Source organism: Desmodus rotundus, chromosome 6, assembly GCF_022682495.2.
Source record: "Desmodus rotundus isolate HL8 chromosome 6, HLdesRot8A.1, whole genome shotgun sequence".
In the NCBI taxonomy this organism is placed as follows: domain Eukaryota; kingdom Metazoa; phylum Chordata; class Mammalia; order Chiroptera; family Phyllostomidae; genus Desmodus; species Desmodus rotundus.
This window is the reverse complement of record NC_071392.1, coordinates 113845134-113870418: the sequence shown is the minus strand read 5'-3', so window position 1 is coordinate 113870418 and position 25285 is coordinate 113845134. Positions and strand designations below refer to the sequence as shown.

At 51.6% G+C, this 25285-nt stretch overlaps 1 protein-coding gene across 3 annotated transcripts; it reads left to right on the top strand.

The window, feature by feature from the left end:
- Positions 1 to 793: 793 nt before the first annotated feature.
- BPIFB4 (BPI fold containing family B member 4) lies at positions 794 to 24924 on the top strand. Of its 3 annotated transcripts, none has more exons than XM_045194558.2 (17): positions 794 to 892; positions 2340 to 2460; positions 3389 to 3460; positions 4058 to 4577; positions 5521 to 5625; positions 6431 to 6574; positions 9108 to 9171; positions 9612 to 9672; positions 10755 to 10846; positions 12428 to 12628; positions 13301 to 13354; positions 15813 to 15983; positions 18204 to 18271; positions 20040 to 20082; positions 21781 to 21844; positions 23793 to 23869; positions 24553 to 24924. In XM_045194558.2, the coding sequence occupies exons 2-17, from the start codon at positions 2355 to 2357 to the stop codon at positions 24574 to 24576; spliced, it is 1866 nt and encodes a 621-aa protein (XP_045050493.2). In that variant the 5' UTR covers positions 794 to 892; positions 2340 to 2354; the 3' UTR covers positions 24577 to 24924. The 3 variants fall into 3 exon arrangements, with proteins under 3 accessions (XP_045050493.2, XP_045050494.2, XP_045050492.2); XM_045194559.2 differs by having other exon boundaries at positions 795 to 892; positions 2337 to 2460; positions 3389 to 3451; XM_045194557.2 differs by having other exon boundaries at positions 795 to 892; positions 2337 to 2460.
- Positions 24925 to 25285: the final 361 nt, after the last annotated feature.

Sequence of the window (25285 nt, the reverse complement as noted above, 5' to 3'; positions counted from 1 at the left end):
ATTTAAAGAAAAGAATCACAATGGCATGCTTGTCGAAGTGTTTAGAGAGACAGGCACTGTTGTCTGCAGCTTACTTTGAAATACATAGAAAGATGGATTAACGAGCACATGCGTAGATGTGCGATAAGAGAATGAAACACTACTTTTACGGTGGAAGGAGCCGGTGGGGTGGGAGGTGTTCCCTGTTACTTCAGCTTCACTGTATACGTGGGCATTTCATCATGGATTGCTGGGAGAAATCCTGCAGGTCAGATAAAGCCAAGCGGCTTTACACCAGCCCCAAATTTGAAGAGTCAGAGCCATATACAATACATCTCCCTGAGTTCTCGAATCAGTCCCGTGAGACAGGTACTATGCCCATGGAACAGAAAGAAACACTGACAAGAGGGACAGGGAAGGAAAGTGGCTGGCTCAGAAGCGTGCATTGAGCTGGGGGCCGAACAGTCTGTGAACCCAGGTCAGCTGGTGCTGAGGTCAGCCTGGGCACGTCCCGCCTGCACAGGCCATCTGGAGTGGGCAGTGCGCGCCTCAGAGCTGGCAATGAGGCAGATGCATGTGGGGGTGTTTCCAGTTCACCTGTCTGCGGGCCTCGCTGGGGTCTCCAGGAACATGCCTAGACCAGGGGCTGATAAACCCCAGCTCATGTGGCACCATCTGGGCCTGAACACACAGCTCTTGGAATTAGCCGCAAACCGCAAACCCTTGTGGTTTTGGGGCTCAGTGCCCAATTTGCAGAGCAAATCTGGATTCTGGTCTCTCGTAATTACACGGTGTTTCCCTCTCGGGGTTTGGACTCAGACTCCGGCTAGCATATAAAGGGCCTGTGACTGGACTCAGCGGAGGGCCCAGTGAACGTGACCTCTCAAGACTGACCTGCAGGGACCGCCCAGGGGTAAGGAGGAGCCCCTTCCCTCTTCAGTGTTTGGGCTGACCGGGGGAGGTTGAGGTCTGGTGCTTGCTGATGCCCCACATCCCTTCATTAAAAAGCCCATCTTTTAAACTGAAGGTGGTGATGCCTCTTTGAACACAGAACTGAGGGGAGTGGAGTTAGGATAAGGTGAGGAAGACAGAAAAAAAATTCTTACACGTATTAGTCCTTCATATTCTAGTATAAATGAGTGCCTCTGATACTCTCTTGGGAGCAGATGGGAGTGGAGAAAAACACTTGGGGGCACAGAAAAGGAAGAGGGTGAATAAGCATAGGGGACTGAAGCCAGCAATTTTAGTGCGGCCCAGATGGGAGGTGGTGATTCCTTGAGGCTGGTGAATGGGCAGACTGGGATGATGGAGGACAGAAGTGGGCAGGAGATGGCAGGAAAGCAGCAAAACAGTTTCCCAGAGGCTGACCAGCTCCTCCCAACATGCAGCTTCAGCCCTCCAGTCTCAGCCCCTGATCTCATAACTTAAGACCCACTTCTTAGCTGTCTGAAATAATAGTCCTGAAAGAATAACAATAGATGTTGTCTACTGAGTACCTATTACATGCCTGATACAATATGTTATGATTAGGAAGCAGAGATTCAAAAAGGCAAAGTCTCTTGACTAAGCATTACAGCCACATAGCCCTGATCCAGAGCCCTTCCCCTTAACCGGATGGTATAGAGCTGTCTCCTGCAAAGAAGTGGAACAGGGTGCTGGTGGGCTGGCTGGCTGGAAGCATGGAGGGGGCTATGTGAATGTGTCGGTAAGTGAATGGACTGATGGAAGAGTGAACGGAAGGGTGGCAGGAAGGATGGATGGGTATTTGACTGGCTTGTTGGCTGGCTGGATCTGGATGGATGGGAGGATAGACGGATCGGGGTGCGGGGGAGATGGGTGGTGGAGTGGGGAGATGGAGGAGTGGGCGAATGGATGGTAGAATGGTTGTGAGGATGCATGGATGGTCGAACAAGAGGGGGAGCGTTGATTGTTGGAGTAGATGGGTGGGTGGATGAATGAATGGGTGGGTGGACGGATGGATGGGTGGGTAGGTAAATAAAGGAGTAGATGCTGGAGAGATTTCCCCAGAGCTACCAGTTTTGCCATTTTGGTTAGAATCCCCTGACCTCTCTCCCTGAAGCTTCATTTTAAAATTTCTTGGGAGATAATCAAACATTCACGTTCTGGGACAGTTTAGTTAATTGGTCTGCTTTGTATCTCCAGATTAATTTCAGTTTGAAAAACTCAGGAGGTGGTATCAGAAATTCTGGACTCTGCCCTACTGTGTGACCTGGGGCCCTTTTCCCCAGTTTCTGGGCCTCTGGGCCTGGCATGCTTCTTGGAAGGAGGTGCCTAGCTCCACCTGCTGGCCAGGGTGGTGATGGCTGGCTGAGGCCATCTGATGCATTGCCCCTCAGCAGGAAAGCAGCGCCAGCATGTGGACAGCTTGGTGTGTGGCTGCTCTGTCTGTGACAACTGTGTGTGGTATCAGCCAAGAGACAAACACCGTCCTCAGGGTTACCAAGGAGGTGCTGAGCAATGGTGAGTCCAGCCCTGCAGGGGTAGGGGTGGCAGTGGGCCGGCAGGGCAGTCCTGCCATCTCTGAAGTTCCCAAGGACCCCCTTCCTAACTGGCAGAGTCTATAACAGGTGGATGGGTGGCCTCAATTTCCCCTTTTCCTTTTGGCTATCATTTCCTGAGCACCTACTATGTGCCAAACACCACATTGGGAACTTTATGCACGAGACACTAGAGAGTAGTGATTAAGTGCTTGGGCCCTGGAGTCGGTCTTCCCGGGGTACAAATACTGACCGTGTGGCCTTAAGTCTCTGACTTGAGTTCTCTGAGCCGCAGCTTTCTCATCGGCAAAGTGGATGTAATGAAAGTCCTCATCTCAGAGGACAATATGAAAATCAAGCAAGTTGGCCTTTCGAAAACTTAGCCCAACTCCCAGTAAACGGATAGCTCTCAAAAGTGAGAACTGCAATTATTCCTGTCTCTCATCTCCCCATCCCAGTTCCCATCTGAAGCTATTATGAGAATAGAAAATGAGATCGTTCCCTGTCAGAGTGCCACAGGCCTCAACTTCTTTATCTATCAAATGGGGACCGTAATTCTGGCCTTGACTGTTTCCCTGGAATCAGCTAGGATAACGCATGAGGACGTAGGTTTCTTTTAAGCTGTACAGTGTGGAACACTTGGAAGGGTGCGTGGGGAAGAGAATTTTTGCAGGTTTGGCTGAATGCTGTTGAAATCTAGGTATAGTGTGAGCAGGTCAAAGCCAGCAGCTAATGCGCTCACCAGGGTGTCAGGGCCGGAGTGGTCTGGATGAGTCTTCCCACGTGACCGTGGCACTTTACCTCTGGGAAAAGTGGGGCTCGGAGAGCCAACCGTTGCTCCAAGCTGGTGCCTGGGGGCTGGAGGTGGAAGAAAAGGAGGAACCCTGCCTGACACCTTTGCTTCTCTGCAGCCATTTCCGGCACCCTGAAACAAAGCGATGCTCTCCACTCAGCTCTGAGAGAGGTGCCCATGGGTAAAGCTGGTAGTGATGGTGGTGGGCCTCTTCTGGGGGGTCTGCTCGGTGGAAGTGGAGGTGGTGGGGGAGGTGGCCTTCTGGGGGGCCTGCTTGGTGGTGGGGGTGGAGGGGGTGGCGGTGACCTGTTGGGTGGAGTTGGAGGAGGCTTACTGGGTGGCGGTGGCAGCAGCGGTGGGGGGCTATTGGGTGGCGGTGGTGGAGGGTTGCTGGGTGGTGGTAGCAGTGGTGGTGGGTTGTTGGGTGGCAGTGGTGGTGGGTTGTTGGGTGGTGGTAGCAGTGGTGGGGGGCTGTTGGGTGGCAGTGGTGGTGGGTTGTTGGGTGGCAGTGGTGGGGGGCTGTTGGGTGGTAGTAGCAGTGGTGGGGGGCTGTTGGGTGGCAGTGGTGGCGGGCTGTTGGGTGGCAGTGGTGGGGGGCTGTTGGGTGGTGGTAGCAGTGGTGGGGGGCTGTTGGGTGGCAGTGGTGGCGGGCTGTTGGGTGGCAGTGGTGGGGGGCTGTTGGGTGGTGGTAGCAGTGGTGGCGGGCTGTTGGGTGGTGGTGGTGGTGGTCTTTTGGGTGGTGGCCGACACCATTACGATGACTACAGAAGCGCTGAATTCCCCCGAGGCGTTGGTGGTGTTCCTTATAACGATTTCCACGTCCGAGATGCGCCCCCCAAGTATACGAACGGCAACCAGCTCGGCGGTAATTACAAGTACGGCCATATTGAAACCAATGACAACGCGGCTCAGCTGGGGGGGAAATACCGGTACGGTGAAATCCTTGATTCCGATGGAAGCATCAGGGACCTCCGCAATGGCGACTACCGCAACGCTGCGAATGCACCTGGTGGCCAAAGGGGCTTTCCGAGATACAAGTCAGTTAAAGGTGCAGCAACCGTGGGCAGACTTCACCGGCGAGAGCTGCGGCCAGGAGAGATCCCACCTGGTGTAGCCACTGGGGCCCTGGGCTCAGGTGGTTTGCTGGGCACTGGTGGCCTGCTGGCAAACAATGGCATCCTGTCAGGCCAAGGTGGCCTGCTTGGCGGAGGTGGTCTCCTTGGTGATGGAGGACTTCTCGGAGGAGGGGGCGTCTTGGGCGTGCTCGGCGAGGGCGGCATCCTGAGCACAGTGCAAGGCATCACAGGGTAAGGAGGGGCCAGGATCACCCTATCAAGCCCCCTATGATGAATCTCCAAACAGAGGTGATCACCCCCAGGCCTGGAGTTGGAGAAGTGATGGTCTTCAGAGCCTTAGACGCTTCAGGGCTTGGCCTCAGGACTGGACATCTTGAGAGTCTCAAGTTGTATGGTTTTAGGTCTGTCATTTAACAGTCCTGAACTCGAGTCCCAGCTCATTCTTTTCCCCCGAGTCTCATTATCCCCACCTGTAGAATGGTCATAGTAATATAGTTTAGGTGGAAAAAGCCCAAGGATTTAAAATCATACATACTATATATTATAATTCCCACTCTGCCAGCCTCCTCCTCATATTTAATTCAACGAATATTTAGAACTTCTTCCATGCCTTGGGCACTCTGTTGGCACTAGAGACACGGCCCCATAGTTAGCCAAGAAAAGACATATCTCTTGTCCTTGTGGAGCTTGTAGGCTAGTGTGGTAGCTGGGCATTGAGAAAGAAACATGGAAATAATCCTATGATTACCAGTGGTAAGAAGTCCATGGAGAAATGAGGATGTGTATTATGGGGGAGAGAAGGGAGGCTTCCTGGAGGAAGAGGACCTTGAGCTGAAACCTGAGAATGTGTAGGAAGAAATCAGGCAAAGAGGGACAGGGACATGCCAAAGGAATGACACCTTTAAATTAAAAAAAAAAAAAATCAAAGGAAACACGTGGAAATGGAAAGAATGGGTCTCTGGGCAGTGGGAATACAGGTCATGGCTTTTTTTTTTTTTTTTTTTGCTTTTATTTTCTGTGTTTTCAAGTTCTATCCACAAACCTCAGGTTTCTTCAGAGTCAGGAGGATTGAATGGGACACAGAAAATTGGGGTGTGAGGGAAAGTGATCTCAGGTGAGTGGAATGGCCAGCAGTGGGGGTGACCCCTCTCTCATCGCTCTCGGTCCCACGCAGGCTGCGGATTGCGGAGCTGACCCTCCCTCGGGTGTCTGTTCGGCTCCTGCCTGGCGTGGGCGTCTACCTGAGCTTGTACACCCGAGTGGCCATCAATGGAAAGAGGTGTGTGCCCTCAGCCATGAAGGGGACCCCAGCACCCTATGTCCGGGCTAAGAGATCCTGGGCAGGTCATTTCCCTTCCCTACACTTCAGCCTCTTTGTCTGTAATTCAAACACTCAGGCCTAATCTGTACCAGCAAGTGTGTGGCCTGTACCTCTGGGCCCAGGTCACCTTTAGGTCCCTGTCAGTAGTGAGGGAAGTCTGCTGAAGGTTAAGATCTGGGAGGCTGCAGTCAGGTTACAGCCTTGGTTCAAATCCTGGCTCTCTTTCAAGCTGTGTGACCTTGGGCCAGTCCCCCAATGTCACTGGACTTAGTGTCTTCACCTGCAATGGGCATAATGACATTGCCTTTTCCAGGTGGCTATGGCCACGAGTGAGGGGAGGCAAGTAGATGTCTCCCTGAACTGTGCTTGCCACCTGGTAGGTGCTTGTCAGAGGGCCTCAGAGCATGGACTTTCACACTGATTTCTCTCCATGGATTGAGGTCATGTCTATAAAGTCAGATCATTGGGTGGTCACCTTGGAAACCAGAATTTATACATAGAGTTCATTCATTGACCCCTGTTCCCAGCCTTTGAAGCTCCCACAAACTGAGGGGGCAGGGCATAGATTTGTCCACTGACAACTTGAGGAACCAAGGAAGTCTTCTAGTGTGGGACCCCCACAAAATGCGCAAGGGGCATAATACATACATACCAGCCAGGGGCAGGGGCAACCAGGGTGAGAGTCACCAGGCAGGCCTGGGTAGCACCGAGCTGCCTAGGGGTGGGGTTCACTCTCTCCCCTTGGCCTCATGGTCTCCTCCAGTCTCATTGGCTTCCTGGACATCGCCGTGGAGGTGAACATTACGGCCAAGGTCCGGCTGACCATGGACCGCACAGGCTACCCCAGGCTGGTCATCGAGCGCTGCGACACCCTCCTGGGGGGTATCAAGGTCAAGCTGCTGAGAGGGTGAGTGCCAGCGGCGGCAGAGTGCTTTGGGGAATGGTGGGACGGTTCATCTTTGCAAACCATGTGGTTAAGGGAAGGGGTTCTGGAAGCATCCTGTGGTTCAAATCTCAGCTCCACGGGCCCTTGCTGGGTGACTTTGAGCAACTCTGTGCCCTCTCTGAGCTCCTGTTTCTTCATCTACGAACAGAGAGTAATGCTTTTTCCTTTGGAACTGAAATAATGAATATAAAACTCGAGTGCAGAATCTGGCATCCTGTAAGTTTCTGAATATGCATCTAAGCAGGGTGTCCAAACTTTTGGCGTCTCTGGGCCTCACTGGAAGAAGAAGAGTTGTCTTGGGCCACACATTAAATATATTGAGACACGTAATCATACAAAAAAATCTCATAATGTTTTTAGTAAATTTACGATTTTGTGTTGGGCCGCATTCACAGCCATCCTGGACTGCATGCAGCCCGTGGGCCACAGGTTGGACACACCTGTGGGTTTTGCGTCCATTAGTGCCCCAACTCATGAGAGCATTTCCCAATGGGTGCTGTCCGATGCAACCTTAGTCCGGGGATGAGTTTTGTTTTTTTTTCTATTACACCATTCCCACAAAGTGGCCAAGTCCCACTCTCTGACCAGAGAAGTTTCATATCTGTGTATTGGCCAGTACGCTGCCCTGGGTGATGGTCTTGGATGAGGGTGCATGAGGGTAGCTCGGAACTGGGTCCCTTTCTCTTCACTCCCTGGCCCCACGTGGGAGAACTCTCTTTGGCTTTTCTCTCGGAGGCCGTTGGCCCTCTACGCCTTCTCTTGTCTTATCAATCTCTTGGCCCCATCACTCCAGCCTTCCTCTTATCTAAACTTTCAGAGCAGAAAAACTCTTTGTGCAACCTGAACCCAGAATTTCTGATTCACACGAGCTTCTCTGAGTGCTCCAGCGTGGGTGAAGGCAGAGAAAACTGACCCCTGGTATTCGGGTGAGGGCAGGCAGGGGAGAGAAACACACAGAAACCTCCCAGATGTTTAAGTTTACATTTTTACTAGGAAATACAGTTGGCAAAACATGATTCAAAAATATAAAAAGACGAACAGGCACAGAGTGAAGAGCCTGCCTCCCATCTGCCTCCTCCTCACCAAGCTCACCTTCCAATTCCTGTGTACAAATGAAGCAAACGCAAACGTAGATTCTCACTCCCCACCCTCCTTTTAACACAAATGGGCACAGGCTATAAACACCACTTTGCACTACTCTTTTTTCATTTCCTCAATTCTGAACACGGGCAGCTTTCTTGTTTAACTTTTTACAGCTGCCCGATATTCCATCAACAGGATGAACCACTGCGTACGGGCCCAGGCCACTAGTGCTGGCGTTGCGGTCTGCCTAGCCCTCTGCTCCGACGCATGTGGGTACAGTGAGTAGCCTTAGCGGACATCTCACACGTGGACCAATGGGTCTATTGGATAATTTCCCAGAAGCAGAGAACAGGCTGTGCCCCGCATGTGTGTAGATTAACTTCAAACCATCCCCCCAACACGCGCACACACGGATAAACATGGGTGTACATTCTCACAGGCCTTATCATCCAAGGCCCCTTGAGGTGTGACTCCATTTAAAAAGAAGAACAAAAGCGTGGGGGAAATGATTTTTATCCCAAGGAAATCTTTGCTTTTTCAAACTGGCACAGCACTGGACAGGCAGCTACATCCTGGGTGGGGGCACCGGCAGGGCAGTGTTCAGTGGGGTCAAGGGGGACCGGTTTTTAAGGTGTCGAGTTGTCACTGATATTTGGATCAGGGTAGCCATGCTTCCCTCTTCTCCTCCTCACTACAGGGCCTGGGAAACAAGTACCTGCATTACAAGTCTGTCTGTCTGTCCGTCTATGCGTCTTGTCTATGCATCCATAATCTGTCTCCCCCTTAACTAACTGGCTAGAGCTGGGCAAAGCACTTAGGACTTGCGCTGGGCCCCTTCTCTGGGCCTCAGTTTTCTTGTCTGTAGAATGGGTCACATCTCCTAGCCCTCTCAGCACCAACAGCTTGTTTTCTCTTGTGGACCACCTGAGCACAGATGGTTGGCCAGGACTTCTCCTTCCCTCCCTTCCACAAACATCTACTGAGCGCCTGCTATGCACCAGATACTGTGCTAGGTGTTTAGATAAAGTAATACATTCACTTGCCCTTTGAGAAGATTATGCGAAGCTGCAACAAACAGTCTATTAGAAGAGGGGCAGATGAGCAGGAGGGAATGACATTTGCAGTTAAAAATCAGGAACGTCCTAGCCTGGGCCTGGCCCATGGTAGAGCTCAAGAAGCATTTGTTTGTTGAATGAGTAAATGAATGAATGGAAGGATGAGTGAATGAGTGAATGAACGAAAAGGCAATCAGTTTGCCTGAGTAGACTAGTCAGCTAGGTCTAGGGTGAAAGTACACTGCCCTTCCAGCTTTCAGAACAACTTTCCAGCGCTAGCGGGCTCTCACTATTCAGACAGTCTGGGCGTGGACAAGCTTGGTGAGCCCCTCCTCACCCTGCTCCTCTTCCCTCAGGCTTCTCCCCAACCTCGTGGACAACTTAGTAAACCGAGTCCTGGCCAATGTCCTCCCTGACTTGGTAAGAACCTATCCCGGGACGGGGAGCAAGGAGAACAGACTTTCCCCATACTGAGGGGCCACAGTCCAACCTCCATCCCTCGGGGTGAGCAGGTGACCCAGAGGGAGCCAGGGGCTGGGGCATGTTCTTGGGGTCTGGGGAGGAATCTGAGGAACATGGAGGGACAGATGAGTGAAGAGAACCAGAAGGTGGAGCTTGAGAATCACACAGTTTTGAGTTTGAGTCCCCGCTGGGGCACTTCCAAGCTGTGTGACAAGTCACGTCACCTCTCTGAGTCTCAGTTTCCCCATCTGTAAATGGGGAACAGGAGAGAGCCTTCCCTGTGGGGCCGTGGGGAGAGCAGTCCAAGCACAGAGCGGGTATCGCCGCAGTTACCCGTGCGTGCCCTCTGCAACCCTCTGCGCAGGCGCCAGGACCTCATGCTTCCTCTCCCCATACAGCTCTGCCCCATCGTGGACGTAGTGCTGGGTCTTGTCAACGACCAGCTGGGTCTCGTGGACTGTAAGTTCTTCTTGCTTTGTTTTATTCGGCCAACAGTTACTAGTGCCAACCACAGAAGGCCTGGGGACAGCAATGCCTGGGAGAAGGACCCAGCGGGGTGGGGGCGGCAGACCCGCCTCCAGACCCGCAGAGTGCTCTGTGACTGCTGCCTTGAGGGAGAGTCTGCCTGGACTTTCCTTTTGTCCCCAAATACTCCTCCACAAAGTCCCAGGGGGAGGAGGCCCCACCCCGACCTAGGGGGCTGCAGCTGTGGACTAGGAGTTGGGAGGCTGGGTTTGAGCCCTGGCTCTGCCCTGGCGGGTGTGTGGACTTGAAGAGACTTGTCCCCATCACTCGTCTCTAAAATGAGGGGGTCGGCCTCACCCCACCAAGGGACTGGAGGGAGAGTAGCAGGAGACACCGAGGAGAGCGTGTGGGTGTTCAGAACCAGGCTCCGGTGGGATTCCTGGGTGCACGTGGCTGAAGGCCAGCCGGCCCCACGTGGCTGTACAGTCTGTGCGGCCACGATTCCAGGGACTGCCTCTCACGTAGACCGCAACCTAGTGGGCGCACCTGAGCTGTGCGGCACACGGCCGCTGCAGCCAGATAGGCAGCCACTCTGACGTGCGCCCATTTCTCTGGGGGACCAGGCAGTTTCGAGCATGTCCTTCCCAGACAGGTGAAACTCTCTCCCTCTGTGGCCAGAAACAAGGGCGGACGAGAGGGGCTATTCGCCACCAGCTGTCAGAAAAGTGCGATGAACACCACATTTTAGAAATCCTAAAGCTTCTGGTTCAGTGCACAGGACTTGACAACTTCCAAAGCTTACTAATACCCAGGATCTCATGGCCTCCTATGATATAGTCCAAGGAGTTATGTTCAGCCTATTTCACAGATGAGGAGCCTGTAGCTCAGAGAGGTGCAGTGTCTTACCTGAGGTCATACAGCAAGGAAGAGGCAGAGTTGGGATTTAAACCCAGAACTCTTGCTCTTTCCATGGTTTCGGAGCTGGAGCCTTGCTGCCTGGACCCCTTGGTGCACAAAGAGGGAAGGTGTCTGGGAGGGTGAGGGGACACCCCTGTGACCCCCACCTTTGCCTACAGCTCTGATTCCTCTGGGGATACTGGGAAGTGTCCAGTACACCTTCTCAAGCCTCCCGCTTGTGACTGGGGAATTCCTGGAGCTGGACCTCAATGTGAGTGCCTGGACTTTGGGGCAATAGGGGGTGGCCCTCTCCCTGTGAGCAGGGGTGGGAATGAGAGTCCCCAAGGCTTCTGCTAAATGCCTGGGGAGCAACGTTTAAACAGGACCCTTTTATGATTAGATGAGGCCCTTTTAGGAGCAGTGTCAAAAAATCACAATCACAGCCAGCAACTGTTAAGTGCTTACCGTGTACCGAGCACATTTCTAGTCTGACCGCATAGCAACCATGTGAGTTGGGCATGCTTATGGAGGAAACTGAGGCACGGAGAGGTTAAGCCTCTTGCCCAAGGTCACATACCCAATAAATGTGAACCTGGGATCTGAGACCAAGCAATCTGGCTCCAAACTCCTAGAGCTACCGCTGTGGGCTCGGGTTTGCCCGAGGGATGAACCCGGCCAGTGGCGTGCTGTTAAGCACTAACATCAGCTGTCATGATGAACAAATCCTGATTTGTAGCATTTGCTGATTTCTGTGGTATAAATACTCCCACCATGGCCAGTTTCAAGCTACCAACATGACTCACCGAACGTGGAGTCGGGAAGAGACGCGCGGACTCGGCTCCTGTGAGCTGGTGTGAGCTGGCTCCAGCACACCGCCGAACCTGGCCCACAACCGCACGGGGCACGGGCTTCCATATTCCCCCTGGGCTGCACGAACACGGGTGCTTCCCCACTTGCTCCTCAGGATACCGAGTGCAGGTGCACACCCACGCTCTCATGGACACAGCACACCTGTACACACGAATGCACGCACAGCTAGTGTATTCATAAACACTGTGTGCCAGGCTCGAGCTGGGCCTGCGGGTGCCGTGGCGCACAGGGCAAGACTTCTGACCTGCTGGAGCTTGCAGTCTATTGGAGGGCACAGGCCCTCCGAGAACCACTCAAATGTACAAGTTTAGACCATGAGCACCGTGAAAGAAGGTCCCAGGCTATCAGAGCCTAAAGCAGGAATATGATGTACCCAAGGAGGTCATGGAGGGCTTCCTGAAGGAGGTGACACTTGAGCTGAGACCTGCCAGATGAATGGGACATCCAAGAGAAGAGTTCAGGGGAGGGAACAGTGTGTGGGAGGCACCACTGTGGGTTTGCTGAGGTGGTGGCAGGGACTTACAAGGCCCTGGTGGCCCTGATAAGGCTCTGTAGAGGGGGCTGGGGGCAGAGTGGCTCAAGATGAGGTGGAGAGGACACTGGGATAGACCATATGATGCCTTGTAGGCCATGGAGAACAGTCTGGTCTTTAGAGAGTAGATTCATCCATGTGTAGGTGCATAAGCATGCTCACTCACTATGGCAGGGCTAAGGGGGGAAGGATCTATGTCATATGTGTATTTGAAATACATGGTGATATACCACGGCTAGAATTATAAATGGTGCTAAAGTGGAACTGCAAGAGATCCCATCACAAGTTGAAGAAGATGTCAGGGCCATAAATGAGTCACTCAGACACAGTGGGTTTAATCAAGGAAGGCTGCCTGGAGGCAGATTCATGGCCTCACCCAGCCTTCAGCCTCCTTTCTAGACTCTTGTGCCTGCACCCCTCCCTGTGACCCCTTTCTCTCTGCTCCCCCAGACTCTGGTTGGGGAGGCTGGAGGAGGGCTCATCGACTATCCACTGGGGCGTCCAGCCATGGTTCCCAGGCAGATGCCAGAATTGCCCCCCATGGGCGACAGCACCAACTCCCAACTGGCCATTTCTGCCAACTTCCTGGGCTCGGTGCTGGCTCTCCTGCAGAAGCAAGGGGCGCTGGATATAGACATCACGGATGGCATGGTGAGTCTCGGCCCCATCTGGGGGTGGGGCAGGCTGGGCAGCAAATAGCTTCCAACTGATCCTGTAGTCCTATGCATGACCTTGGGGAAATTGCTTTAAAGCGAGAATATGGACAGCCCACCCCTTGGGTCATCTCCAATTCATGGATATGTATCAATTATGTAAATGCTTACCAGCATGGTGCCTAGGAAGACTTTAGCTGGTTCACAGACATGGCATTAAACAACATCAAATCATATGGTGAGAAAGTTCCTCACTATTCAATTTTATTTACGTTGATTCCAATCCTTTTTTAAAAGCACAATATACATTCACTTATATGTATCTCCATATAAATGTTTAAAATCCTTTCACATGGACTCACTGACACCCAACTTGTTTTAATGAAGAATTCCATTTTTAGAGGACAAAGACTTAGGTCTTGCCCCCTGCCCTCTAAGTCATGCTTGCGGCAAGCTTAAGTGGCCGGCCTTGCCACTTAACCACAGAACAGCTGCCGTGGTCTACGTGGTGGCTGCCATTAGGCAGGTGGGGCCTCCCAAAGGGTCTGTAAGGGGGAGAAGAGGCCCCCCTGCCTGTCTGAAAGAACACAGAAGTTAATCACTGTGTTAGCAACTCCTGTCTGTCCCCATAGCCTCGGGGACTCGCATAACTCTTCTTCTTGTCCTGCAGTTTGAGGAGCTTCCTCCACTCACCACGTCCACGCTGGGAGCCTTGATTCCCAAGGTATGGAAGGCGCGTCTCCCCCTCTTCAGCCTCACCCCCCTCCCAGGAGCTGACACTCAGCACTTGGGTGAGGTGCTCTGCCCGCCCCCTGACCCCCCACCTTGGGGGTGCAATAAAAATGGCTTGAAGGCCAGACCCTTATGAGAGAGGGGCCTGGAGGGTTGAGGTGGAAAGACCTTAAGTTCTAGCTGTGAACTGGCCCGCTCTCCTCTAATCCTGGCTTGGCTACTTCTTTGCTGCCTTGCTGTGTGTCTTCAGGCAAGCATCTTAACATCGCTGAGCCTTAGATTCCTCTGTCAAAAAGGGATGCTAACTCCTACTCCACCAGTTAATCTAGGAGGGTGAAGGAAATGAAGGAGAGGTAAAGATGCCGACACAGGGCACATGCAGGTGCGTGATGACTTCGAGGGAAAAACAGCCACACCCTCAGAGCAGAATTGACATGAATTTGAATTTCAGCTCAGCACATCCCAACCACAACACCTTAGGCAAAGGACTTCTCTCTCTGAGCCTCAGTTTTCTCATCTGGAAAATGGGGCAACAATGTTCACTTCACAGGGTGACGTGGACCTGAGATTTGAATCTAGACACAGAGGAGATATTTGCTAAATGTTAATTATTCTTGTCTTTGTTAACAATAACAAATTCATTAAAAAAAAAAAAAAAGCAAATGCACTCTTGTCAGATTGGCAGCTATACATACTTGGAACAAAGGCCTCCTTGTCTCAGCCCTCATCCCAACTCTGGTCCCAGGCCTGTTACCCTGGACCTGGCAGCAAATAACATACGTGTGTTATAGAGGTGTGAAGCATTGCTGTAGTCTACAGCCATTTTAGACATTTTTCATCTCTTTTTTACCTGTCTTGTCTCCTACTGGGTGGAATTCAAAGCAGTCAGGAAGGAGGCCAAACTCAACAAATACTCACTATCGCCCTCATGGGGTTGAAAGCTGAATAACAGAGAACCATGATCTAACGGGCACAAGCAGGGGCCTCTCCCAGAAGGCAGGGGGACCCCTCCACCCAGACTTTTATTTATTGAGCCACTTCTTATGAGCCCTGCACTTTACAGTTTATTAATTTTTTAAAATAATTTTCTCCCTCATTTGGTTCTAATCATGCCCCCATCCACGGGGCCAGAAGGGGATAACCCATTTTACCTAGGGAAACAAAGGCTCAGAGAAGTCACACAGTGTGTCAGTGGCAGAGCTGGGATAGGGACTCAGGGACTCAGGTCTTGAAAGGGGGTTGTGTCTGCAGCAGGGGAACTCAGGCTAGACACTGAGGACTGCCTCCTGGAGACCCAGGCTGGGGCAAGTCACCGGCAGAGGCTTGAGCAGAGCTAGTGGGCATCCCCAGTCTCCTGCTGCTGGGGAGGGGAGGTCAAGGCAACTTCTCTGCATCCCTGGGTGGACCGGCACTGCTCATTCTTGAAAGCTGTTTGTTGGGTTGAGGGTGGTCAGGACACAGGCCCCTCCGGGAAGTATCTTGAAAATCCCTTTGTGAAAAGCTAAGTCACCAAACCGCTGACTTGTTGACAGCTGGTTTGCCAAAGGTGAATTCGCCGAGTGGTTGATTGGCTGAATTTACTAGATTTGCCAGTAGACCAGGAGGTTGTTCAGAAGACTTTCACCTTGAATGTGTTCAAGGAAACGAATGAAGTCTTCCTAGGGCCAGGACCCACACTCCTGCATTATATATGGAAAAGTTTTCAGCGTATGGATTTTTTTTAAAAGTAACTCTATGGTTTTTCTCATATATTTATATACATTTAATATATTTATGAAAACTGTTCTTTTTTAAAAAGGTTTTGGTAAATCAGTTGTTTAGCAATTATGGAAAACTGGTCATTTGATGAGTTGTTCCTTCAACAAATTAGATTTTGTAGCAAACTGTCTCAGACCCCTCCCACTGTGGGTCTCCGGAGACCCCAGCAGGCTGTGCCTGGCTCCAGGACTTCAGTGTGAGACACCCCTCAATGTGGGCTTTCTCATCCCAGCTGGGGCCTCTAAAGAGAGACAGGGCCTGGGCTTCGGAGTGACACAGACCTGGACTGGACCCAACTCTCCTGCTGGGCTCGGACAATGTGCTTGGCATTTCTCCCTGAGCCTCAGTTTTCTAATCTGTAACATGGTGAAAAATACCCTATGGAATTGTGTCATTTAACAACATCATGAACATCCAGGTGACTTCATCTCAGTCAGTACCAGGCTTTGGGCATTTTCAAGCACATGGCGCTGATTGAGCTTGAATCTTTGCTGGCGTCACCACAGTTAATTTTCACAGTGACTTTATGTAAGAGGCTCAGAAAAGGCAGCTCTTTGCTCAAATCTGGCAGCAGGTTGGAGCCTTCACGAGTGATTTGTAAGAGTCAAGTGATGCTCTTGGACCTGCAGTAGCCAGTGGGAGACCCCCACTACCCAGGGCCCTGCTCAGCCTGGCCTGGTGTCCACCCACAGGTGTTCCAGCAGTACCCCGAGTCCCGCCCACTCACCATCAGGATCCAGGTGCCGAGCCCACCTTCCGTGACTCTGCAGAAGGACAAAGCGCTGGTGAAGGTGTTTGCCACCTCGGAGGTCATGGTGTCCCAACCCAATGACGTCGAGACCACAATCTGCCTCATCGATGTGGTGAGTGTGTGGGAGTGTGGGTGACCAAGTGGTCTCTGGGAGGCCACAGACTCCTTCAGATCTCTGCAGTCCCCACCATAGTGACCACTAGCTCGGCTATGGGACCAGATGATCTGATTCAAACCCAGTCTTTACCACTTCTAGCTGTGTGACCTTGGGCAAGTCACTCCCCATCTCTGGGCTTGATTTTCTCCTCTACCACATGGGTATGGCAGCAGGGCATTATTAAGATGCTCAGAGCAGTACCTAACATTTTGTAAGGGCTCCAAAAGTGTTAGTTATTATTATTTTCACAGGTTGTACACCACAGTGTGTGGTGAAGTAGGCCTTGGTCATGCATTCAGCAATATTTACTGTGAACCTACTATGTGTTATGCTCTCTACTAGGTACTGGAGGAAGGGGAAACTAGACAGATGGTAGTGGCTCTCCTGCCCCTGGTACCTAGCAGGGGATAGATGCAAATATAATTTCCACAACTATTTCATAGAGAGGAATCACCTTACAGTCAAGTTGCTCCCTTTCTTAAAAGGCTCTATCAATCCCGAACTGTAAGCCAATCACCTCACTATGGCCCACAGATCACCCCCTGGTCACCTTTCAGCTCCTCAATCTTTCTTCTAAAATGCCAGGCACAGTGCCACCCCAGGGCCTTTGCACATGCTGTTCTCTCTGACTGGAATGCTCCTCCTCTGGATATCTGCATGGCTCCTATCCTCATTTTCTTTAGGTGTCTACTCAAATCTCACCTCCTGACCACCTGTCTAAAATGTCCCCACCCTTCCCATCTCTCTCTCTCTCTCACTCTCACTCTGCCTTCCTTGCTTTGCTTTGTCTGTACTCCTAACTGACATTATAAATGTCCGTGTTTGTTAGTGTATTGCTGGGCAGGATGCGAATTGTCTGGATCCCCAGAGCCTGGCATAGGGTCCAGCACATAAGAGGTGCTTAGTAAATATCGCCAAAGGAATGTGTTGCATAAGGTGCCATCTCCCCCTCATGATCAAAGCTTTAGACTCAGACATTTGAGTTTTGCCCCATCTGCTATACCTTCCCAGGCTCACCCAGGACTCAAGACCAAATGAGCCCGTTCTAGTCTGGGAGGGGGGAGAATGCTGAGCCCCAGTGTGGAGGAGGAGCCTCTCATCATCAGATGAGAGATTCAAAGGGCTGATTCTCACCCGGGAGTGGAGATGGCTGCCCTGACTCAGTCCCACATGACTAGTCCCCACTGTGTGGAGCTTTCTCCATCAACAGCCCCGATGTTTGCTGATCCAGCCCAGCCCTTTGCTATGGCTCCCCATTGCCCCCAGATGCAGCCTGAGTCCTCTCCACTCCTGCCTGGCTTGGCTCCATCCCACTCCAGCCTCCTGGGGTCATGCCACTTGCAGTGCCAGCCCCTCTCCCGCCCCAGGGTTTGCACATACCCTTCCCACTGCCGGGACCACTCTCATACTCTCTTCTTCATCTGGCCAAATCCTGCCTATCCTCCAGGCTCTGTTCGAAAGCTGTTTCCTAATGAGCGGATGGAAAATTTCTGTGCCCAGTAGGACTCTGCCATATACACCCAGGCACCGCAATGATCGTTACTATTGTTATTACTAATAATGTCACCTAGATTTGTTAGAAGTTTCATTTTTTTCATAAGACCAACTTATTTTATTTTATTTGTGGGATGGGGGGAGAAACAGGGAAGCAGAGGGATTTTCCCACAACAAGGCTTCTGCTTGGAGTGGGGGCTGAGTCTCAACATATTATTCCTATCATGAGGGGAAAGCAATATGATTGACAGTGATGATGTCCAATCCCATCTAAAGCTCATATGAAGCAGATTTCCTAGGCTGCAGGCCACCTCCCCCGCTTTTGAGATGGCTCTGAGAAGCTTGTAAACACCCCATGCCAATCTTTGAAATGTCTTTCTGCGACAGTTGTCTTTCTGAGAAGTGTTCATTCTCCCTCGCTGTGATTTACTGGTGAGCGACAATTGAGGGCAATTCATTACTCCTAACCCCCTCCCCCCACAGAGAGGGGAAATCCATTATATGGTGACTCAGCTTATAAAAGGAGGTTTGACCAAAACCGCAGGGAACAGCCTGCTCTTGCGCTCAGCGGCTCAGCGGTAGTGGAACTCCCAGCCGGTGCCTGGCACACAGCGAGCCCTCGGCCGGCAGTGGCCAATATATGATGGCACTGACATTTCATTCTCCTTCCCTCACCTCCAGGACACAGAACTGCTGGCCATGTTTTCCGTGGAGAACAATAAGCTCATGATTGACGCCAAGCTGGACAAGTAAGGGGGTTTGTGACCTCGGGCTCCTGCCCCTCAGAAAGGACACATAGGTGCTCCGTGTCTGGTGCCAGCCCACAGAGGGACACCAGGGAGGGCTTAGCAAGCAGTCTTCTGGCATGGCTTCAGCACTGGGTAAAGGAGGCTGGCTTTACCAGGAGGCTACTGGGCCTTCACCAGGAGGCTGCCAGGGCGAACATGGGCTGCGATTGCAAGAACCCCTGGCATGAGTCTGGCAGGGAGGTGAAGCCATGAGCTTAGCAGAAGGAACCTACTGCCCATAGTAACAACATTAATAACAATAATGAGCCACTGATGATGCTGTGTGGGCTCCGCACTAGGTACTCATCTGCATTATCTTGTTTAGGCTCCCAGTGGTCCTGCGGAGTCAGGGGTGTTATTCTCCCATTTTAAAAGAGGAGAAAACTAGGGCTCAGAGAGGTGGATTTACTTACTTAGGGCCACACAGTGAGTACAGAGAAGGGCTGTGAGCCAGCTCAGGTCTATCTGATATAGAGCTGTGTTGAATGGTTACAAGCATGGGCTTTGGAGCCAAGCAGCACCGGTTCAAATCCCAATGTGACCACTGACTGGCTGTGTGACACAGGCCAAGTGACCTTGCCTCTCTGAATCTCAATCTTCTCATCTGAAAATGGGGATAGTTGTCCCTACCTCATAGGACTCATAATAATAATAACAACTATTATTCACTGGATACTTTCTATGCACCAAGCATTCAGTTAAGCCCTAAATGTGTCTTCATTCATTTAATTTTTGACATCAGCCTATGTAATTATTATGATTATTCCCATTTCAAGATAAATGAGATTGAATGTAAAAATTTCAGCTCGTGCCTATTAAGTTTTTCTTCTTATATCAAATATTTATCAAGACAACAATGGCAGTTACTCATAATGTGTTACTAAGCGGAGAGCGTGTAAGGAGTGACGTTGGACCTGAGGCCCAGATGTAAAGGGGTGCATGAAGAGCTGGGGGTATCCGGCAGTGCAGGCCGCACACGCAACCTTGGAGGGGCAGGAAAGAGCTTGGGTGTTGTGGATGGGGTGGCCGAGGGGGAAGGGGGGATGGGAGTGGAAGTCGGGAAGGAATAAGACATTTGTTAGCCTTTCTTCGGTTGGACTGTCAGTTTGCAGGTGAGATTCGGGCACAGAGAGACTGAGGTCCTCATAGACTGAGTGCAGAGAGAAACCTCAAACCCAGGCCTTGGGTCTCCCTGTTCAGAAAGCACAGCAGCCAAGAGCACAGCTCAGCGCGCAAGTCCTGGGCTCTCCCTCCTGAGCTCTGCAGCCATTGCAAGTTAGCCGGGAGCCTCAGGTTCCTCCCCCCGGCGTTGCTGAAATGATGAAACAAGATGGTGATGACCACGCATGTGTACGTGGCACTTGCTGTGTGCCAGACACAGTTCTAAAGGGCTTTACTTGAATTACCTCATTTAGGCCTTGCATCCACCCACACTGCCAGGGAGGAAACTGAGGCACAGTGAGGTTAAATATTTTGGCCAAAGACACACAGCTAGCAGGTGGTGTAGCTACACTCAGAACCCTATGAATGTGGCACATAAAGCCCTGGCATCATGTCTGGGACGTGGTTGGTACTCAATTCTTGGAGTCTGCCATTGTTCTTAACTCCCCCCAGACCAAGAAAGATCCTCAGGAGGAGGCTGGTGGAAGGGCTTCTGATAGCTTAGTGACATGCCAGCCCCCGTGATTCTCAGGCAACCACTGCTTCTGACGGGCTGTTTACTTTGCAGGACAAGCCTCCACCTCAAAACCTCAAATGTGGGCAATTTTGATGTAAGTACCTAGCTCAGGCCCCAGAGTGAGATCTGGGAACGGCGGTCCCATGAGAATGGCTGGGGCCTGGGGTGGGGGTCATGAATTCCAAAGCATTGGCATCAGCTCTGTCAGGCCTCCTTTCACAGGTGGGGAAACTGAGGCCCACAAGCCTGCAGGGGCAGAGCACAGACTCACAGCTGCTGCTCGGCCTGGGCGGCCACCCCATTGTAACTGTTGGCCCAAACCTCTTCACTCCAGGCTGGCGAGCTCAGGGTGGGGGCAGCCACACCCATGGGGCCCCTTTCTCCCCGGATTAGGAGGCCGTGCTTTGCCACTGACTCCCTTATGACCGTGGCAATACCAACCCACCCTGCACCTCACGTTCCTCATCTGTGAAACAAGCAGGTTTGGGTTCTTTTCTAACCTCCCTTCTACCCCGCTTTCTGGAAATCTGCTTTTCTGATCTGAGACACTCACATTCTAGAGTTCGGTCCTGTTTCAGCTCTTCCATTCTTGAGTCCCCCACCCTAATTAAGGCCTCAGAAACGCCCTCTTTGTAAAAAAAAATAGTCAATGAAACAGACGCTTGCTTCCTAGGACAACCTTGGGTGATTTCCACATGTGCAGAGAAAGTCAAATACTCACTGTGTTGCCCCTTTTTTGAGCTTTTAAAACCCAAACAACGATAACCCACAGAGTTGGGGTCTCCAGCTTCATCTTACAGATGGGGAGACCGGCGCCCAGAGAAGGGCAGTGACGTGCCTCACAACTGGTTTCTGGCAGAGCGGGGGCTAGAACTGGGATCTCTGGGCTCCGAGTGGAAAAAGAAGCTAACGGTATGAAGTCAGTGAACATTTACGGAGCAACTGCAACTGGCAGCAGGAAAAATTAGACAAAAATAAATAAATAAATAAGAACAAGTTATTCTCATTTCATCCTCACAAAAAAACTGATGATTTGAGTACAGTTATTAGCCCATTTTCCAAATAAGGGAGCCCAGCACAGAGAATGAAGAGGCTTGCCCAAGATCACTGGGCTAGTAAGAGGCAGCGCTGGGATGTAAGTCCCTTGTTCTCGGCCCTGTGGTACCACATGGTACTGCGCCACGGCAAGAGTTCTACATGTAGGAACTGAGCTTGGTTTCGGCATCGCCCTGTGAAGGAAGGATTATTCGCTCCCATCTTCACATGTGGGAACCAAAGCTCACAGAGATCATATAAGAAGAGGCTCAAGACCAGGCATTTTATGTGATCAGCCCACAGTCTTCACTGCATCCTAACAAGCTGGGCTTTGCGGGCCCACTTTTCAGATGAGGAAACTGAGGGTCTGAGAGGTGAGGGAACCTTCTCAGAGGCCCAAGGAGGCTGACCTAGGATGGGAACCCGGAGTACTGGCTGTAGGGCCCAAGGGCCTCCAGTGACGTCACTGCGGTTTCTGAACAATCCACCACAGACCCCGTGCTCTGTGCCTCCTGGGGAGGAGCTGGCCTTCCTTCAGCCCCTGCCTCCCCGTGATCCTTGGAACCGAGGTCGCACCGCCTGAGGCCTCAGCCTCCACATCTGTGCAGCTCAGTGTGTCTGGAGTCACAGAGCTCTGAGTGCCGGCTCCCAGACTGTCTCAGAGCCACTTTGCGCCTTCCTTTTGCATCACAGGGCAGGGCCCAAGGGAGCCCTTGGCATCCCAGTGACCTGTTGAGTTCTCGTTCCTTCCCTGCAGGTTGGCCTCATGGAGGTGCTGGTGGGGAAGATCTTCGACCTGGCGTTCATGCCTGCGATGAACGGTGAGAGCGGGTGCCCCTGCCTCCCGGCACACGTGGCCTGGGCACCCAGGGGATGCTGGTGTGCTGGGAATGTGTGATATGCACAGCCATTCCACCTGATAGTATTTCTGAGAACTTCATTCTGAGCTTATTTATTTAAGCCTCTGCGTGCAAATGCTGCCACAAGGGTCCAATAACGTCCTTATTTACTGCTTCTGCTTTATTATTTTTTTCTGATTTGGCTGATTGTTTTTGTTTTTCTGATTATCTGTGCCAAATTCTGGTTGTGCATAAACATTAGATGTGTGTAAACTTTAAAAAGTCCAGAGCATTTCAAAAAGAAAATCTCACCTCCAGGGGCAATGAACCTCAACATCTGGGTATATTTCCTCCTAAACCCTTCTTTCCTCATTTCCCCCAGTACAGTCCGAGATGGTTCCTGATTTATTTTTGTACATTTATTTTTAATTGTGGTAAAGTACATATAACATAACATTTGCCTTCTTAACCGTTTTGAAGTGTATGGTTCAGTGTTAAGTATATTCACATTGTTATGCTCCTGACTTGCCTTTAATCATGTATTTATTTCTACTTATACATGGACTACATACATACATTATTATTATTGTAAAAAGTTCAATTATTACAGAGAAGGCTAAAGTTGCTCTTACCGCAGTTCCCAGCCTCCTAACGCACGGTCTGCCTCCTAGGCAGCCACATTGTCAGTTAGGGGGTTTTCTTGCCCAGCTTCCTAGATAGAAGAGATGGCACTTGGTTCCGCCTCTGCAGCTGCTTGTTGAACTGTGGGGCCATCTGGAGGCTGGGACAGATGCTCCGTCACCTGGGTAACCCCATATGGATTAGAAGCCTCAGCTCCCAAGCCAGCCTGCTACTCAGCTCCCACTTCTCTCTCCCACCACTGCTGTACCAGTCAGGGTCCTTTGGGGAGCTCTTGACGTCAAACAGGCCCTTATTCTGGGAACTGTCATGAGAGGAGGCTGAATCACAGGAAAGTGCTGGTCACAAAGCCCACGCATACTCCCAGCAGGAGAGGATGATGTCAGGAGCTGGACTGCACTGGGCTGGGCTGGGAGGAAAGAGATGGAGACTTCTCTGGGCTGGGTCCCTGGGAGGCAGTGTGACCTTGGCAGCAAGTCCCTGGATCTCCCCACAGTGCAATTCACCGTTTTCAAAAGTGAGAGATTGGATTAGATCCATGACCCCCAAAGTAGGTTCCATGGAGAATTAGTTCGCAAGATGCCCTGAGAAAAGTGTTCCATGGACAAGTAAGTTTGGAAAATACTGACTATATTCCTCTGGGGTACATTCACAATGTCCTTAGCTCTCTGCAAAGTCCTGCTGGAGTCAGAAAGTCTGTTTAACTTCAGACAGTCCAGCTTCGCCCACCTACCCATTAATGCTTCGCTTCCTCTCTTTCTATACTACTGTCTTTGTTTTTCTAGAACACTAACTGGCAGGTCCACTTAGGTTCTGACCATCGACAAGCAAACAGTACACCCCACGGTGGTCTTTGTTGGCCTCCCGTGCCTCCTTCCATGCCTTCATTGGGCAGACATCTGCTCTCTCCTCTACGCCTGGCCCTGGGCTGGGTGATGCTGGGGATGCTGTCCTTACCTGCCAGAGACCCACAGCCTGGTCGAGACGAGGTGCAGATGTGGAAGCAGAGGATTAGTATTGTGTGGTTTCTGGGATGGAGTTGTTCAGGAGGAGCAGCAGGAGCCCAGAGTTGCTTGGCCTGGGGCTAGACGCACCCAAACAGTGTCTCAGGAAGGCTGAGAACTCAGCAGGCAGGCAAGGGTGGGGAGAGTGCTGCGGGCAGGAGGGACTGCAAGGACGAAGGCCTAGAGACGTAGAAGAAGTAACTAGTCTCCTTGCAGACACTGGTGGCTCTCCGTAGGCCGGCTGTCTCGGCCGTGCCGACTGTTCCTGACCATTTCCCCCCCCACAGCTGTGCTGGGCTCCGGTGTCCCTCTCCCGAAAATCCTTAACATCGACTTCAACAATGCAGACATCGATGTCTTGGAGGTAAGGGGAGATAAAACTAAGGGAAGGGCGGGGCAACAAGGGCCTCTTTTTTCAAAGGGTGGGCTGGGGCAATCGGAAACAAGGCTGTTAGGAAGCCTCAAAGGAAGCTTTTCATACGCACAATCTCATCAGGCCCTCAAGTCAGATGTCGTTGTCCCGGTCTTACAGATGGGAACACTGAGGCTCAGAACAGCAAGGGGTTTGCTCCAAGTGGAAGTGTGATGTTGTTCATTGGAACAACTTTTATTGAGTACCTACTGTGTGCCAGACAACATGCAAGGGGCTGGGAGGACAGCAGTGAACAAAATATGCGTAATCCTGGCCCTTACAAAGCTCTGCCAGCCAGTGGGGAGATGCGCCTTTGGGTAAATATTCCCGAGAGCATTGCTAATTATAATCATGGCCGGTGCTTTAAAATTCAAATGTAAGGGCTTTGTTTCCATCGTAAAAACCACACATGCTCAGTACTAAACTTTGGAAAATACACAAAACATTAAACAAACATGTGTTTATCTTCCTAGACAGGCTGACCCTCAGGCCCCTTGGACCCCAAAGCCCCCATGGTTCAGAGTTGCTCTTTCCCAGAATGTGACTTGCCCGATCCAAAGGCAGGTGACTATCTGCCCAGGCTGCAGCCAGAAGCCACACCACCCACTAACTGGGTTCTCTGTTCTGCCTCCAAGGACATTCTGGTGCTGAGTGCCTGAATGACAGGGGAGAGAGATGCTGCTGCCCGCCCTCCCCCCACACGCTGAAGAAAGCAGAGCCAGCCCTGGAAAGGCTCGCCTGACATAGTTCCTGGCCCCCGAGTCCCTTCAGTCCCCACAAAAGGTTCCTTCCCAGCCCTCCCGCCCTCTACCCACCTGACCCCACCCCGAGAAAGGATCCAGCCATTCTTTGCCTCTATTGGCAAACAATTCCATCCACGGTCAGCCCCTACTCAGCACCCTCACAGGGGGAGGAAGTTCACCTTGAGGACTGAGGCCTTTCGACTCCATGTTGGACTTCATGCTGAGTACTTTAAGCTTTCAATAAAAGATTCCACTTTCCCTGCAGTCGGACTGTGTCTCCATGAAGGACCTTCTCTCAGGGTCGGGTGCTTGCCCGCCACAGCTATGCCAGGGGGCACCTGGCAAGTTGTAGCTGCAACTGGATAGAGGTTGGGTTTGGCTCACAACTGGAGAACGCCAGACACCTCTGAGGCCCTGCAACAGCTGGGCAGGAGGGGCTTTCAGTTCAGTTCTCCCTGCCTTCGCCCAGCACTCAGCGTGGAGGGTCCCTCTTGCCTCGGTTTCCCCACCATGCCTCAGCACATGGGGAGAGCCAGGATTCAAAAGCTACAGGTTCAAGCTCATCACAATTCACACAGCCAGCAGGATTTCCTGTAGCCTAACTCCTGTGTGCCATGATGACAAG

Excerpts from the sequence above, each read along its gene's own strand:
- BPIFB4 (XM_045194558.2), top strand. The coding sequence starts at position 2,355 with ATGTGGACAGCTTGGTGTGTGGCTGCTCTGTCTGTGACAACTGTGTGT. Across the intron at positions 5,626-6,430 it reads GTGGCCATCAATGGAAAGAG|TCTCATTGGCTTCCTGGACA; the intron begins GTGTGTGCCCTC and ends GGTCTCCTCCAG. Across the intron at positions 9,673-10,754 it reads CCAGCTGGGTCTCGTGGACT|CTCTGATTCCTCTGGGGATA; the intron begins GTAAGTTCTTCT and ends CTTTGCCTACAG.